The 18,768-nt window shown below is 38.4% G+C and overlaps 1 protein-coding gene across 3 annotated transcripts in view; it reads right to left on the bottom strand.

Moving 5' to 3' along the window:
- Positions 1-16,475, bottom strand: part of SUMF1 (sulfatase modifying factor 1) — a 92,472-nt gene extending 75,997 nt beyond the window's left edge. The window contains exon 1 of one of the 3 annotated variants that reach the window (XM_036878373.2): positions 16,176-16,475. In XM_036878373.2, the coding sequence (XP_036734268.2) occupies positions 16,176-16,445 (270 nt within the window). In that variant the 5' untranslated portion in view covers positions 16,446-16,475. The remainder of the gene's footprint in view (positions 1-16,175) is intronic. The other 2 variants (XM_036878374.2, XM_036878372.2) reach the window with 2 other exon arrangements.
- Positions 16,476-18,768: the final 2,293 nt, after the last annotated feature.

Below are 18,768 nucleotides of genomic sequence, written 5' to 3'. Positions count from 1 at the left end.
CATGACCAAGTGGGATTCATTCCAGGGATGAAAGGATGGTACAACATTCAAAAATCCATCAACATCATGCACCACATCAACAAAAAGAAAGACAAAAACCACATGATCATCTTCATAAATGCTGAAAAAGCATTTGACAAAATTCAACATCCATTCATGGGAAAACCTCCTAGCAAAATGGGTATAGAGGGCAAGTACCTCAACATAATAAAGGCCATCTATGATAAACCCACAGCCAACATCATACTGAACAGCAAGAAGCTGAAAGCCTTTCCTCTGAGATCAGGAACAAGACAGGGATGCCCACTCTCCCCACTGTTATTTAACATAGTACTGGAGGTCCTAGCCATGGCAATCAGACAAAACAAAGAAATACAAGGAATCCAGATTGGTAAAGAAGAAGTTAAACTGTCACTATTTGCAGATGACATGATATTGCACATAAAAAACCCTAAAGACTCCACTCCAAAACTACTAGAACTGATATCAGAATTCAGCAAAGTTGCAGGATACAAAATTAACACAAGAAATCTGTGGCTTTCCTATATACTAACAATGAACCAATAGAAAGAGAAATCAGGAAAACAATTCCATTCACAATTGCATCAAAAAGAATAAAATACCTAGGAATAAACCTAACCAAAGAAGTGAAAGACCTATACCCTGAAAACTACAAGTCACTCTTAAGAGAAACTAAAGGGGACACTAACAAATGGAAACTCATCCCATGCTCGTGGCTCGGAAGAATTAATATCGTCAAAATGGCCATCCTGCCCAAAGCAATATACAGATTTGATGCAATCCCTATCAGATTACCAGCAACATTCTTCAACGAACTGGAACAAATAGTTCAAAACTTCATATGTAAACACCAAAGACCCTGAATAGCCAAAGCAATCCTGAGAAAGAAGAATAAAGTAGGGGGGATCTCACTCCCCAACTTCAAGCTCTACTACAAAGCCATAGTAATCAAGACAATTTGGTACTGGCACAAGAACAGAGCCACAGACCAGTGGAACAGATTAGAGACTCCAGACATTAACCCAAACATATATGGTCAATTAATATTTGATAAAGGAGCCATGGACATACAATGGCGAAATGACAGTCTCTTCAACAGATGGTGCTGGCAAAACTGGACAGCTACATGTAGGAGAATGAAATTGGACCATTGTCTAACCCCATACACAAAAGTAAATTCAAAATGGATCAAAGACCTGAATATAAGTCATGAAACCATAAAACTCTTAGAAAAAAACATAGGCAAAAACCTCTTAGACATAAACATGAGTAACCTCTTCTTGAACATACCTCCCCAGGCAAGGAAAACAACAGCAAAAATGAACAAGTGGGACTATACTAAGCTGAAAAGCTTCTGTACAGCAAAAGACACCATCAATAGAACAAAAAGGTACCCTACAGTATGGGAGAATATATTTGTAAATGACAGATCCGATAAAGGCTTGACGTCCAAAATATATGTAAAGAGCTCACCCACCTCAACAAACAAAAAACAAATAATCCAATTAAAAAATGGGCAGAGGAACTGAACAGACAGTTCTCCAAAAAAGAAATACAGATGGGCAACAGACACATGAAAAGATGCTCCACATCGCTAATTATCAGAGAAATGCAAATTAAAACCACAATGAGGTATCACCTCACACCAGTAAGGATGGCTACCATCCAAAAGACAAACAACAACAAATGTTGGCGAGGTTGTGGAGAAAGGGGAACCCTCCTACACTGCTGGTGGGAATGTAAATTAGTTCAACCATTGTGGAAAGCAGTATGGAGGTTCCTCAAAATGCTCAAAATAGACTTATCATTTGACCCAGGAATTCCACTCCTAGGAATTTACCCTAAGAACACAGCACTCAAGTTTGAAAAAGACAGGTGCACCCCTATGTTTATCGCAGCACTATTTACAATAGCCAAGAATTGGAAGCAACCTAAGTGTCCATCAGTGGATGAATGGATAAAGAAGATGTGGTACATATACACAATGGAATATTACTCAGCCATAAGAAGAAAACAAATCCTACCATTTGCAACAACATGGATGGAGCTAGAGGGTATTATGCTCAGTGAAATAAGCCAAGCGGAGAAAGACAAATACCAAATGATTTCACTTATCTGTGGAGTATAAGAACAAAGGAAAAACTGAAGGAACAAAACAGCAGCAGAATCACAGAACTCAAGAATGGACTAACAGGTACCAAAGGGAAAGGGACTGGGGAGGATGGGTGGGTAGGGAGGGATAAGGGGGGGAAGAAGAAAGGGGTATTATGATTAGCATGCATAATGGCGGGAGGTGGGAGAAAGGGGAGGGCTGTACAACACAGAGAAGACAAGTAGTGATTCTACAACATTTTGCTATGCTGATGGACAGTGACTGTAAAGGGGTTTGTCGGGGGGACCTGGTATAGGGGAGAGCCTAGTAAACATAATATTCTTCATGTAATTGTAGATTAATGATAACAAAAAAAAAAGAAAGAAAGAAAAAAAAAGTGGGATTATTCCCTGATAGGATAAAAATAACTGAAAAATCTGCATAAATCAACGATTAATGCATGCTTTAAATATCCTTAATTTTGATCATTTAAAGGGTGTCAGATGATCAGCTATCGGAATACATTTTTCTGATAATATTCCTTTCTCTTAAAAAAAAAAAAAAAGGCAGTTCCTGTGTGGTGATCTCCAATAAGTTCCTCACAATGGCTTAAAGGGCATACCAAAGTGTGGGCAAAGGGTTTGTTTGTGTTTATACAGAGGATCAAAGCCTAATTTGGCTACCCAGAAAACGAATTAAGATACGATATGAAGAAGAACTTCCAACATCAACATTCTCTGGAAGACTCATTCCAGAAGATGATCATCAAAAAACTTCAACAAAGATCCTGGCGCTGCTACAGCTGTAGCTGCATTCATCCCACCGGTTCCTGGACTTGCCATTGGAATGAAGAAGGACATATCTAAGCTGGCCTGTGTATACAGTAAAACAACAAATTTGACTGGATCTATACTCTCGGAACTCAACCAAGAATTAGGAGACGTGCAAGTTGCAGCGCTCCAAAATCTTGCAACTATAGACTATCTACTGTTAAAAGAACATATGGGATGTGAACAGCTCCAAGGAATGTGTTGTTTTAATTTGTCTGATTTTTCTCAAACTATTCAAATTCAGTTAGACAATATCCATCATATCATTGATCAGTTTTCACAAATGCCTAGGGTGCCTAAATGGTTTTCTTGGTTTCACTGGATATGGCTGGTAATTGTAGGTCTGCTTTGGTTATGTAGCTGTATTCCTATTATGTTAATGTGTGTGTGCAATTTAATTAGTAGTTTAAAACCTATACATGCTTATGTTACTCTACAAGAAGGTATGTCAAAGAAATAATCAATCTTCCCATGTTTTCTTCCGTCTGCTACTTGTATAGCTTTTCTTCTTCCTTCCTAATTACAACCCTTAAGTAGAATTTGTGCCTCATATCAAAATTACCGAGTATCATAATTCTTCCAAGTGATAAAGATACCTCAAGACAAATGCTGGGCATAGAAGCCACAGGGCATAAATCTGCAAAGAAGTAAAAAGCTAACCTTTTCAAACAATATTGCTTCTCTCTCACTTACCAACTTTACATTTCCCTGCATGGCCCCGGAAGAGAACTGGTTAGCCAGAGACGGGTAAGATTCCTCAAGGGAGGAACAACCTAAGACAGGCACAGTCGCAGGGGGGTCATCAGGTGAGAAATTGGGGATCAACAGAGGTGAGGCTTAGAACCTCACCATCACCACCCCCCGTTTTGAGAGAAATCTTCTGCATCCATGGATGTTTTGTTGCCCTTGTCTAGCTTGGATTAATACTTAGTCTATAGGCACACACCTGATCATCTACATTTGCCCTCTTACAGCACTAAACTATGTTTTCTACCTTTATCTTGCATCTACCTACCACTTCAGCATTTTATTAAAAATATTAATAATAATAATAATAATAATAAGGGAGAAATGTGGGATTCACATATAAATCAAGTACAAAAATCAAACGAATATTCCTATTTGACCTGATTGTTTATAGTTCATAATGTGTGATCAAAACCGAAAGTTTCTGTGATGACTGCCCTTGCACTGTTCACCATGTAAGAACTTATTCACTATGTAAGAATTTGTTCACCATGTAAGAACTTGTTCGTTATGCTTCAGAAGATTGGAGACTGTTGAGAATTAGGCTTGGGGTTGATTAATGATTGTGCATTGAGTCCCCTATACAGAATTTTATTGTTGGTAACAACCATTTGATCAGTAAGTATGAGAGATGCCCTCTCAAAAAAAAAAAAAGTAGAAAACATGACACCTAATACATAAAGTGTGGACGATGAGGAAGCAGGAAAAAAAATACCTGTAGATTGTGTGTGAAATAGAGTAATCAGAAATTTAAGATAGACTTTTATATAGTAAGGAAGCTATCCTTGAACTACAAAGTAAACTAAAGCCTACAATAGATAGATAGAGAGAAAATAAAAGAAAGCCTAATCATACCACTAAAGAAATCCATCAAATAACCAGAGAAGAGGGTAAGAGAGGAAAAGGGAACAGAGAGATAGAAAAACAACCACTAAACAATTAATAAAATGGCAGTAAGTATGTATCTATCAATAATCACCTTAAATGTAAACGGACTGAATGCAGCAATCAAAAAAGATAGAGTATTAGAATGGATAAAAAAAACAAGACCCATCTATATGCTGCCTACAAGAGACTCATCTCAGACCCAAAGACATACACAGACTAAAAGTGAAGTGATGGAAAAAGATAGATCATACAACTAATAGGGAGAAGAAAGCAGGAGTTGCAGTACTTGTATCAGACAAAATAACTTCAAAACAAAGAAAGTAACAAGAGACAAAGAAAGACATTATATAATGATAAAGGGGTCATTCCAACAAAAGAATATAACCATTATAAATATCTATGCACCCAACACAGGAGCATCTACATATGTAAAACAAATATATTAACAGAATTAAAGGAAGTAAACAGACTGCAACACATTCATTTTAGAAGACTTTAACACACCACTCACATTGATAGATCAATCAGACAGAAAATAAGGAAACAGAGGCACTGAACAATACATTGGATCAGATGGACTTAACAGATATCTACAGAACATTCCAACTAAAACTCCAGGATACTCTTTTTTCTCAAGGGTACATGGAACATTTTACAGAATAGATCATATACTAGGCCACAAAAAGAGCCTTAATAAACTCAAAAAGACTGAAATTGTGATCAAGCAGCTTCTCAGATCACAATGGTATGAAACTAGCAATAAATTATGCAAAGAAAGCAAAAAAGCCTATAAACACATGAGGCTAAACAACATGCTTCTAAAGAATCAGTGGACTGAGGACCAAATTAAAGCAGAAATCAAGCAATACATGGAGATAAATGAACACTAAAACTCAACAGGCCAAACCTGTGGGATGCAATGAAGACAGTTCTAAGAGGAAAGTACACAGCAATATTTCTAGAAAAAAAACCACCTTCCAATAATGACCCAGGAAGAAACAGAATCTGAACAGACCAATTACCAGCAATGGAACTGGAAATCAAAAAACTACCTAAAACAAAACCCCAGGTCCAGATGGCTTCACACCTAAATTTTGTCTAACATATAAAGAGCTAATACTCATTCTTCTTAAAGTATTCCAAAAAGAAGAAATGGCTTCCAAACTCATTCTATGAAGCCAACATCACTCTAACATCAAAACCAGACAAAGACACCACAAAAAAAGAAAATTAGAGACCAATATCCCTGATGAATATAGATGCAAAAATCCTCAACAAAATACTAGCAAATTGAATTCAAAACTACATCAAAAAGATCATCCACCAAGGTGGACTGATTCCAGGAATCCAAGGATGGTACAATATTCATATATCTATCAGTATCACACATCACATGATCATCTCAAAAGATGTTTTAAAAAATCTGCCAAAATTCAACATGCATTCATGCTAAAAACTCTAACAAAATAGGTGTAGTAGAGGGTACTTATCTCAACATAATAAAGGTCATAAATCGACAGCCAACATCATACTTAACAGTAAAAAAGCTGAAAGCTTTTCTGCTAAGATCAGGAACAAGACAAGGATGCCGACTCTCCGCACTTTTCTTCAACATAGTACTGGAGGTCCTAGCCATGGCAATCAGACAAAACAAAGAGACAAAAGGCATCCAAATTGGTAAGGAAGAAGTTAAATTCTCACTATTTGCAGATGACATGATATTACACAGAGAAAAAAAGACTCCAACAAAAAACTACTAGAATTAATAACTGAATTCAACAAAGTTGCAGGACACAAAATTAATACACAGAAATTTGTTGCATTCCTATATACTAACAACAAATTAGCAGAAAGAGAAATCAGTAAAACAACTCCATTTACAATTGCATCAAAAAGAATAAAATACCTAGGAATAAACCTAACCAAGGAGGTGAAAGTCCTTTACACTGAGAGCTATAAGACAATCATGAGAGAAATTAAAGACACCAATAAATGGAAATCTAACCTGTGATCATGGATAGGAAGAATTAATACTGTCAAAATGGCAATCCTGCCTAAAGCAATCTACAGATTCAATGCAATCCCTAGCAAAAAGAACCGGAACAAATACTTCTAAAATTCATATGGAACCACAAAAGACCCCAAATAGCCAAAGCAATCCTGAGAAAGAAGAACAAAGCTGGGGGGATTATGCTCCCTGACTTCAAGCTCTACTACAAAGCCACAGTAACCAAGACAATTTGGTACTGGCACAAGAACAGACCCACAGATCAATGCAACATGACAGAGAGCCTAGATATAAATCCAAGCATATATGGTCAATTAATAAATGATAAAGGAGTCATATACAATGGGAAAAAAGACTCTTCAACAACTGGTGTTGGCAAATCGGAACAGCTACATGTAAGAGAATGAAACCGGATTATTGTCTAATTCCATAGACAAAAGTAAACTCGAAATGGATCAAAACCTGAATGTAAGCCATGAAACCATAAAACTCTTACAAAAAAACGTAGGCAAAAGTCTCTACGGGTAAGATTCCTCAAGGGAGGAACAACCTAAGACAGGCACAGTCGCAGGGGGCCATCTGGTGAGAAAATGGGGAGCAGCAGAGGTGAGGCTTAGAACCTCCCCCCTCACGTTCTGAGAGAAATCTTCTGCATACATGGATGTTTATTGCCCTCATCTAGCTCGGATTAACACATAGTCTACAGGCACACACCTGATCATCTACATTTGCTCTCTTACAACACTAAACTCTGTTTTCTACCTTTATCTCGTATCTACCTACCACTTCAGCATTTTATTAAAAATAATAATAATAGAGAAATGTGGTATCCACATATAAATCAAGTTTAAAAATCAAATGAATATTCATATTTGAACTGACTGTGTATAGTTCGTAATGCATGAACAAAACCGAAAGCTTCTGTGATGACTGCCCTTGCACTGTTCACCATGTAACTTATTCACTATGTAAGAATTTGTACTCCATGTAAGAATTTGTTCGTTATGCATCAGAAGATTGGAGACTGACGAAAATTAGGCTTGGGGTGGATTAATGATTGTGCATTGAGTATTGACCCTCCTATACAGAAATTTATTGTGGTTAACAACTATTTGATCAATAAATATGAGAGATGCCGTCAAAAAAAAAAATATATATATATATATATATATATATATATATATATATATAAACAGACTTCCAATTGTAAAATAAATAAGTAACCGGGATGTAATGTATAGCATAAGGAATATAGTCAAAATATTGTAACAACTTGGTATGGTGATAGCTGGTACCTAGAATTATCATGTATATAAATGTTGAATCACTGCGTTGTACACCTGAAACTAATGTAATGTAATACTGTTGTCAACTACCCTTCAATAAAAAAAAAAAAGTCTCTAGAATATAAACATGAGCAACTTTTTCCTGGACACATCTCCTTGGGCAAGGGAAACAAACAAAAAGAATGAACAAGTGGGACTACATCAAACTAACTTCTGTACAGAAAAGGACACCATCAGCAGAACAAAAAGGCATCCTACAGTATGGAAGAACATATTCATAAATGACTCATCTGATAAGGGGGGAATGATATCCAAAATATAAAAAGAACTCATATACCCCAACACCAAAAAACAAAAAACCTGATTAAAATATAGGGAGGACCTGAAGAGACACTTCTCCAAAGAAGAAATGCAGATGGACAATAAGCATATGAAAAGATGCTCCACATCACTAATTATCAAGGAAATGCAAATTAAAACCACAATGAGATACCACCTCACACCAGTTAGGATGGTCAACATCCAAAAGACAAGGAACAACAAATGCTGGCAAGGATGTGGAGAAAGGTAAACCCTCCTACACTGTTGGTGGGAACATCAATTGGTACAGCCATTGTGGAAATCAGTATGGAGGTTCCTCCAAAAACTAAAAATATAAATACCATATGACCCAGTAATTCCACTTCTAGGAACTTATCAAAAGAAAACAAAGTCTCTGATTCTAAAAGTCATATGCACCCCTATGTTTATCACTGCACTGCTTGCAATAACCAAGATATGGAAGCAAACTAAGTGTCCAACAATAGATGAATGGATAAAGAAGATGTGGTACATATACACAATGGATTATTATTCAGCCATAAAAAGATAAGAAATCCTCCCATTTGCAACAACATGTGGATCTAGATGGTATTATGCTCAGTGAAATAAGCCAGGCAGAGAAAGACAAATACCAAATGACTCCACTTATTTGTGGAGTGTAAAAACAAAGCAAAAAAGAAGGAAAAAAAGAGCAGTAGACTCACACTGAGAAGGGACTAGCAGTTACCAAGGGGGAGGAGTTAGGGACGGTCATGGGGAGAGGAAAGGCGATAAAGGGGCACAATAATTTGTAAGCACAATACAGGTCGGTCACAAGGGCGGCAGTACAGCAAAGAGAACACAGATAATGATTCTGTAACAACTTACTAAATTGATAACATAGTAGCAGCACTAGAGGGAGTGAGGATTAAATAATATGGGTAACCGTTGAACCACTGTGTTGTATATTTGAAACCAATATAAGATTGTGTATTGATGACACTTTAATTTTTTTTTAAATCACTGAAATGGAAAATCTAAAAAGTTTAGTAAGGGACTATGTCTTGCCCATATTATGTCCTTATCTCTAAATATTAAGACCTTATTAAAACTCTAATTTCAATTATTTTGTTCCTCTCTACCACCCCACATAAACTCTAAACTCCAAGAAGGTAGTAACTGCCTGTTCATATCTCTATTTCCAGCACTGGTTGCAGGATCTGAGTATCACACACAAAATGTTCAGTTAAAAAATACAGGCTGATGCTCCACATCATGAGTCTTTAGGGAAATGCAGATCAAAACTAAAAAGAGATTCCTCTTCATGCCCTCTACCATGGCTATACTCAAAAAGACAGACAATAACAAGAGTTGACAGGGATGTAGAACCTTCAAACAATGCCAGTGGAAATGTAAAATGACACAGCTGCATTAGACACAGTCTCTCAGTTCTTCAAAAAGCTAAAGAAAGAGTTATATGACTCTGCAATTCCACTCCTAGATGTACATCCAAGGTAAATGAAAACATATGTCTATGAAAAAGTTATACACAAATATTCACAGCAGCATTATTAACCTTTGTGCACTGTTGGTGGGAATGTAAACTGGTGCAGCCACTATGGAAAACAGTAGAGAGTTTACTCAAAATATTTAAAATAGAACTACCATGTGATCCAGCAATTCCACTTCTGGGTATTTATATAAAGAAAATGAAACATTAACTCAAAAAAACATATGCACCCCTATGTTTACTCCAGAACTATTCACAATAGCCAAGATATGGAAACAATGTTGATCGACAGATGAGTGGATGAAGAAAATGTAGTATATGCATATACAATGGAAGACTATTCACCTAAAAGAAAGAATGAAATTTTGTCATTTGCAATAACATGGATATGAACCCGGAGGACATCATGTTAAGTGAAGTAAGTCAGACAGAGAACGATAAACACCAAATAGTCTGAAATGATTATTTAAATGATCTAATAAAAGGTTCCATAACGGTCTTCAGGGGGAAAAAAGCTTTCCAGCAACAAACAAGTAGGTCCCGTTCTGAGAACAGCTGGACATCTCTCACTGCATAGACAAGTTGCACAGGAAGCTGTACCCATTGTATCTAATGAGGTTTCACAATTATTTGATCTTTTCCATCCTCTTTTCCTTCAAGGTGAGCACCAACAATGATAATACATTCACAACTTCCACTGTGGACTCCTGGCCTAGTTTCTTTTTTTTCCTTCTCTCATTAACCATCAGAGATAGCCACCACTGAATAACCCAAGTTTCCATTCTCGAGGCTATAGATAAAAATAGCTTGCATTGCTCTGAGTGGATCATAACTTCCAATTTATACTGATGAAGTGACATTTTCTGTCCTACAAATTTAACATGTCTTTCTAATGAAATCTAGACCATCAGATATCTCACTCTAGAGGACCCTAGGCCAAATAAAAACCATTTTAATCAAGTCTTCATTGAAGGTCCACATTCAGAGAATCCATACCTCCTTGAAAGTAAAGTAACCCTGCCCCCCACCATATCAGTTTTTCCCACTGAAGCCCAAAAGCACAGGTCAAGTCAAGGTCACTTGACTATCACTAGAACCATATTTGGGCTACAAACATCCCATTATTTCTGCCCACCCAACACTCATCCCCCCCTTGTTCTTGTGAGGGCACCTGAAATGGCTTTGAAACAACTTCATGAGCCCAAAGTCTGTGTGACTTAGGTGGTGTGGGATGACTCTACTGCACGTCCCAAGACCCAGGCCTGGCCAATGACAGCATTCTTTAGACCACAGAGACGTCATGAGGGATGGGGCCATGGCCAAATCAAAGTGAGTCTTAGAACTTTCGCTGGAGCTATGAGTAAAGGGGCATTCTCTTTCTCTTCCAGCTGCTGTATCGTAGTTAAAGGGACATTATCTGAAAACAGAGCCAACAAAGACAAAAGAGCCAACAGCCAGCCAGAAAGAGATCAGGAGATGCTGCTTATAACCCTGGATCGAGGTGTGTCTGGGAGTATTTCTATTTTTTAATTTCCCCACTATAAGAGCCTATAAATGTTCCCTTCCTGACGTTTTTCTGCTTATGCCCAGAGTTGTCCTTTCACTTGCTACACCATAAGATTTTTGTCTTACGTGTAAAAATTAAATAAGTTTATACACAACTCTTTTGTGTAGTTCTTCTCCCTTCCCTTCTTTCTTCCCCTCAAACCTACCATAAAAATGTAAAGGCTCAGGAGGAAGTCAGGTGAAGAACAAGCTTGTCCAGAGGATCCATCCAGAAACTGCTGCCTTACCTGTTTATACAGGCTTATCTAGCTCTACCATTCTCTCATTCTAATGTCTGAAAAAACAGAGATTAATTACAGATGGAAGAGCATTCTAGTTCCCTCAAACCCTCAGGTTTATAACTCCATTAAGCCTCAGTTGCCTCATTTGGAAACTGAGGGATCATACCTCTCACTGGATTCTTGGAAGGATCAGATACAACCAAAGAATATTTTTACAAGGTTTCTTTAAAAAGTATATGGCACCCTTTATTCCCACAGAAGTTTCTCAATTTTGTATCCACCAAAAAAAGGTAACAGATCATTCAGGAATGCCTGAAATGTGTAAGGTACTTGATGGATACACAGAATAAAACAGCTCTAAAAATGATTTCCATGGAGAATGAGATATAAAGCAACTATACAAATAACACTGCATTAAAGAAAATATACAAGTGGTCATCAGACAATATAAAATGTTATGGGAATTCAGAAGATAGAAAAAGTACTTTTGCCTAGGGAAAGATGTCATTGAAGAGATGGCATTCAATTGTGCTGTGACACCTGGACAAGCATTACTGAATTGGCAACATCCTTAGACAAGAAATCAGGACTGAAATTACCCACACATAAAGACATTACATACAATTTTATCATCCTGTGATTCCAAATGCCTTACAAACAACTGCTGTAAAAGAAATAATATTATGAATTTATTATAGAATAAATGTCAATGAAATGATAGGCTGTGTAGAAAATTGTTAGGATGATTTTCTCAATGAGAATTAAATATTTTTTAACAAGAGGAAACAAGTAAAATTTTAAAATATCTATATTGTTTCCAGACTATTTTTACTGCCATAACTTTCCAGTGAAACTGTGAATTCCTTGAGGGTAGGGCCCAGTGCTATTTTTTTCTTTGCGTCCCTCATCTGGGTAAGTGCTCATTAAATGAGTTAAAATACAAAAAAAGGCTCACACCTCAAAAGTGTCACATTAAAAAGTGTTGAAGATGTCACCCCCAGAAACCTAAAATTACTGGCATTGCCAAGAACACAGCATGCACCTGCACGGGGCTTTGTTTGAGCCAATGCTAGTCTCCTTCCTGGAAATACCTTCAATCTGCTTTTCCATCCCTAGCTCCTGAAAATGTCTCATCCAAAGCCTAGCTCAAGTGTGACTTTTTCTGTGAGGTACTTCCTGACTTGTCCAGGAAGAATGAATCCTTTCTTTCTCTTCAAGTGCTTCATACATATGCCTCCCATAGTGCTGTCACTATAGAAAAATGGTACCTACACATGAATAGGTGGGGGAGAGGGAGAGGGCTACCGGAGGGTAAATGCCTTCAGGACAGGGCATAGGTCTTTTTTCTTTTCTTTATGCCCAGGACATAGGGCAGTCTTACATAACATGGGCCCTAAATAAATGGGTAACAAAGAAAAAAACAGATTCATTACAACCCCAACCAAAATTGGAGAAAGTTATTTTATAGATATAAAAGCTGGTTCTAAAGTTGATTAAGAAGAGGCAAAAAAAAAAAAATAGTATCTAGACACTGACCTTATGCCCTTCGTAAAAATTAATTGAAAGTAGGTCACAGATCTAAATGTAAAACTAAAACTCCAAGAAGATAACATAGGAGGAAGCCTAGATGACATTGCGTATGGTGATATCTTTTTAGACAGACCATCAAAGGCACCATCCACAAAAGAAATTGCTAAGCTGGACATCAATAAACCTAAAAACTTCAGCTCTTCAAAAGAAAATGTCAAGAGAATGAGAAGACAAGCCTGGGAGAAAATATTTGCAGATAACACATCTAATAAAGGACTGCTATCCAAAACATACAAAAAAAAACTCTTAAAACTGAACAGTAAGAAAACAATCCAATTAAAAAATGGGCCAAAGACTTACAAACACATCACCAATAAGATACATGGACAGCAAAGACATTCATCACATGTCAAACAAAAAATGCAAATTAAAATGAGATACCATTATACCCCTTAGAATGACCACACTGAACACTGACTCCACCAAATGCTGGTGAGGGTGTGAAGCAACATGAACTCTCCTACACTGCTAGTGGGAATGCAAAATGATGCAGCCACTTTGGAAAACCAGTTTGCAGCCAGTTTGGTGGCTTCTTAAAAAAACTAACCACACTCTTGCCATATGATCCAGCAATCGCATGCCTTGGTATTTCCCTAGAGGAGTTGAAAACGTATGTCCACACAAAAACCTGCACACAGATGTTGACAGCAGCTTTACTCATAATTACCAAAACTTAGAAGCAATAAGATGCCCTTCAAAAGGTGAATGGATAAACTGTGGTACATCCAGACAAACAGAATATTATTCAGCACTAAAAAGAAATGACCTATCAAGCTAGAAAAAGACATGAAGGAAGCTTAAATGTGTATTTCTAAGTGAAAAAAGCAAATCTGAAAAGGCTACATACTGTATGATTCAAACTATATGACATCCTGGCAAAGGCAAAATTATAGAGACAAAGATAAAAAAAGATCAGTGGGTGCCACTGGGGAGGAGAAGGAAGAATGAATAGTGGAGCACAGAGGAATTTTGGGGCACTGAAAATACTCTGTATATTAAAATGATGGCTACATGTCATTATGCATCTGTCCAAATCCATAGAATATACACCACCAAGAGTGAACCCTAAGGACAATTATGGACTGGGTAATTATGATGTGTCAATGTAGGTTTATCAGATGTAATAAATATCCCACTCTGGTGTGGAGGATGTTAGGAGGGGGCTGTGCATGTGTGAGGGTAGGACTATATGGGAAATCTCTGTACCTGCCTCTCAAGTTTGTTGTGAACCTAAAACTTCTCTAAGAAAAATAGTCTTTAAAAAATTTTTTTGAGAAAACAGAAGAGCTTCTGCTATGACCATGTACTTCTCCCATAATACTGGACTCCCTAAATTCAGAATAAATGGCTAAGTGTCTGAATTAGACCAAAGTCATCTGCACATGACCTAAAACATCTGAAAACATGGAAAAGAGAGAGATGAAGAACTGTCTATTAAGTTATTGTCTTGATAACAAGGCTACTTAGGGTTCAATGAAGGCTTGAGAGCAGTGCTCTCAGCAACTACCAGTTTACAATAGCTCGGATGCCTTCCAACACAGAAAGTGAATGCAAGTGTAATGAGCATAAAATAAGAGGATTATACAAGGAAGGAAGGAGGGAGAATGTGAAGAAGGAAGGGAGGGAATGCAGGAACTGGCCAAAATGACCCATACAATACCTAGTCTGGACGCAAAAACCACTACAAAGGAATGAAAAAAAAATGTGTATTTTATAAATGTGATTCAAAAGATATTGGCACCCACATCCCATTCTACAATCAATTGGAAGTTGGAGCATTTAAAATGGTGAGTGTTCAGTAGTGGCCAGAAGGTTCTAGGCAAAATTTTGACACAGACCAATGTGTGCATGCATATAAGACAGTTATCCTGTTAGTTGTAAAACAGATATGGGGCTTTCTCTTTAGAAGAAGAGAAATTATCAATTATATCCAAGTTAGAAGGGAATTAAAATCAACTATAACTATAGCCAAAACACACTACAACAGTAATGAGGGCTCCCCACCACATAAAAGATAAACAGTAATAATGCAGTGCAACCTCTGAGGAACGACAGGAAAATTTTTTAAGTGCAATAATCATACAGGAGGGAGAACCAATGAGAAGCCAAGTTACCAACCTCTTGTCACTCTATAATTAAGAAAAAAAGTCATAGTTCTGACCCCCAACTACCCTCACAGCCTAGTTGTGGAGAGTCGCCAACAGATAGGTATCTTTAGTAATTATGCCAGAGTAAACAGGTATTACTGTGGAAGCTTATGGAAATACTGAAAGGGACGGACAGGAAAGAGGTCAGGTGAAGCTTCCTGGAGGATGTTATCTCTCACTTAAGTCCTAAAACTTGGCCAGAATTAACGCAAGGAAAGAAAAGTGGGACACAGAAAAGAGGAAAGAATGCAGATAGGGATACACGAAGGAACACTAGCGTAGGAGTCAAAAGACCTGGGTTCTGGTATGCAAGTTGTTTTCACAACCAAACCAATATGCAAGACACCTGGCAGGTAGTAGGAGTGAAATAACAGCAGTTACTAATGTTACTATTTATGTATCTTAGCACCTAACACATCCAGGAACTATGAGAGACATGATAAGTAATAGTAATAAAGCAAGCGCAGTTCACTTACTCCTTCCTATGTGCTGAAGTGCTAGGATAGCAGGATAGTAAGACAAGTCCTTGCCCCCCCCAAGAAGCACAGTCTACTGGAAAAGTCTATCAGAAAATATACAACAATGTTAGGGACCCAGTGTCTTGATACCTACACAGTTAATAGAAGACGAACCCAGGACTTAAATCCGAACCTGTTGGCCTTAAAATTCTGAGAACCTCATCAAAAAGATAGGGTGGAGTGAGGAGGTAACAGGGTAAGTAAGTGGTAAGAAAAGGAGCAAAAACTGTCTTCAAACCAAACTCCTTCATGCTCAAAATTGAGCCGAGCCCCAGGTCTCTGCCGTCTTGTGGGCGAAAAGGGAGGAAGAAGGCCTCCTCAGCAGGTGTTGCTGTTTGGGGTGTGGCTAAAATCTCTAACTCGCCTCCCTGCCAACCTCTTGCCTTGCCCATCCCAACCTTGTCCAGGAGCCCAGCTGCCCCCACGCGCCCCCGGGGAATCTAGAGAGCACCTTGGTGGGCTCGAGCGGCCGCTCTCTGGGGCCCCGGCCCGGAGCGTTCGCCTCCCGCGAATATCGATGCGCGGCCGCAGAGCTGCCGTGGGCGCCGGACCGCTGAGGAGCGCCGCAGCCGCACGAGCCCGCGAGGGACGCCGCGCCCGCGTCGGCCTCGACCTCTTCGCCCCCCGCCGCCCGGCCGGCCAGCGAGAGCAGCGGGAGCAAGAGGACGAAGCCGACCCAGGCACAGCGTCCACCAGCCCGCCCCAGCGAGGGCGCAGCCATGTTGTCCCGCGAGCCATGTGACCCGGTAGGTCACGTGCCCCCGCCCTCCTTAAAGGGGCCGACCCTGGACTGACACGAAGTATCCGAGAGAGTAGTTTTCTCTCCGCTCTCTCTAAGCACATCTCCTTTGGAGCGCACCTCCATGGCTCTTCTGAAGGCAAAACACAACAAAACTCAAGATTATGTGTCAGACTGTGTGCTCTGTTATTATAGTTGGTTGAAAAATAACAAATGTATTGAGCATTTGCTAAAGGCCAGGCGTTGTGGTAAGTAAGCACTTCCCTTTGAAATCTCATTTCTTCCTCACAACGACCGTGTAATACTGGGTTCATAGAGCAAGCAGTTAAGTGATTTGCTGAAGGCCACATGGCAAATATGTGTAAAAAAGAAAAAAAAAGATTTAAACTCAGGGAATCTAGATTTAAACCTTGAGTTTTAATCATTATGACTTATGGCAATTAAATAACCTTCCCTTAGCAGGAATTAGAGAGGAAGATGAATGTGTTTAAGGACACTTCACCAAGTTAGGGAACCCCCTAGGCTGGGATATGGACGACAGTGGCTCTTAAAGTGTTGTCTCAGACCAGCAGCAGCATCTGGGAAGTTACTGGAAAAGCATTATTCAGTTAGACTCTTTGGGGACTGGACACAGCCATCTGTTTTTAACAAGTTCTCTGGATGGTTCTACCGCAAACTGATACACACTAATGCACGCTGAAGTTTGAGAACACCTGTTCTACAGGACCCAGTTTCTTCAGGAAAAAAGAAGACACAAGGGGAACTTAGAGATTAAGAATGACATCTCAGCTACTGTAATACAGAACCTTATCTAAATACTGAATCAAACCTACTAATCTTAACATTTTTGAAATAATCAGGGAAATAACTACCACTGGGAATTAAGGAATTACTGTCAGTTTTGTTTTTAGGTTTTTAAGAGTGATCATTATATTTGTGGTTATGTGTCTTCAAAAAATCCCTTCCTTTGAGATACATGTACTGACATATATATATGGATAAAAAGATACGCATTCAAGGATTTGCTTCTCAAAAAATGAATGATGGTGGGGTGGCTAGAGATGAAATAGAATTGGCTATAAGTTGCCAATTGTTGAAGCTGGGTTTTGAGTATCTGGGTGTTTGTTGTACTTTTCTCTCTAGTTTATTCTTGAATTTTTAAATATAAAGTCCTTTCCTTCTTGTTGACTATTTTACAGTTTGCTGAGAGCTTTCACACATTTTCCCATTTGAGATCACAACCACTTGGCAAGAAACCTATTACTATACCCATATCACAATCAGTGAGGCTAAAAAGCCAATGCTTTAACCAAGGTTATATATTTACTGTGAACCATATAGATTCCAGGGTCAAGGTCAAAGATAATTTTTGTTACTCTTTTGCAAAGTTCAGTCTCTGCACATGGTGGTGTATCAGCCGCCCTTCCAAGAACTGAACTCCTTTAATTCATGTATGCGTTCCAAGAAGACAAGGATACTGCCTGTTTTCACCAAAGTATTCCCCCTAATTTTTGGCAAAATTAGGCCAAAGCTTGGCACATAATAAGCAGTCAGTGAACCTTTATTGAATTAATGGATATATGAATGAAGGGCAGGCATCATGAACTCTTGCTCTTAAAAAGAAAGCAAATTGTTGAGGAAATCATACAGATTTTAGACTTAGAGCTGTGTTTAAAGATGTTTTTAAAGAGGTAGAACTTAGGCAAGTTATGTCACCTTTCTGAGCCTGTATTTCTTCATGTGTGAAATGGAGTTAATAATACCTCCTTTTAAAGATTTTATGAAGATTAAGTGAGATAACATATGTAAAAGGCTAATCTAAGCCCATTACTCAGCATTTCACACACCTCAAAAAAAGTTTGCGATTATTAGCTGTCATTATCAAAGATGGAAACTTTGTCAATTCTCCAGAAAGTATCTACCTTCTCTCAAGCCATTAAATAATTTCTTACTGGTCAGTAATCAATGACTAAGTGGAAAATATTGATGAGAAATCACTAGGTGAGGAGGCCTGTGCTAGAAATTAGAGTTAAACTTACAGTTGAGCAGCCAACGCTATACAATTTAGGGCAGTTGATCTAAAACTTCTCACCCTCTCCTATCTCCCATCTGAGGTCCTTCCACTGGTCTTCTTGGCCCTTCTGTGTATGAAGCTGGACAAGTGATTGTGTGTGTTCCTTAAGTGGCAAGAAGCCCAGTGTGGTTATTACAATAGAGTGAGCAAGGGGGAGAGAGAGGAAAGAAGAGCCGAAAGGCAACAGAGAGCCAGGTTATGTAGAATCTGCTAAGCTTTCACTCTAAATGA

This window comes from Manis pentadactyla, chromosome 1 (assembly GCF_030020395.1).
Source record: "Manis pentadactyla isolate mManPen7 chromosome 1, mManPen7.hap1, whole genome shotgun sequence".
In the NCBI taxonomy this organism is placed as follows: domain Eukaryota; kingdom Metazoa; phylum Chordata; class Mammalia; order Pholidota; family Manidae; genus Manis; species Manis pentadactyla.
The sequence above is the reverse complement of the archived record's forward strand: the minus strand, read 5'-3'. Positions and strand labels throughout refer to the sequence as shown.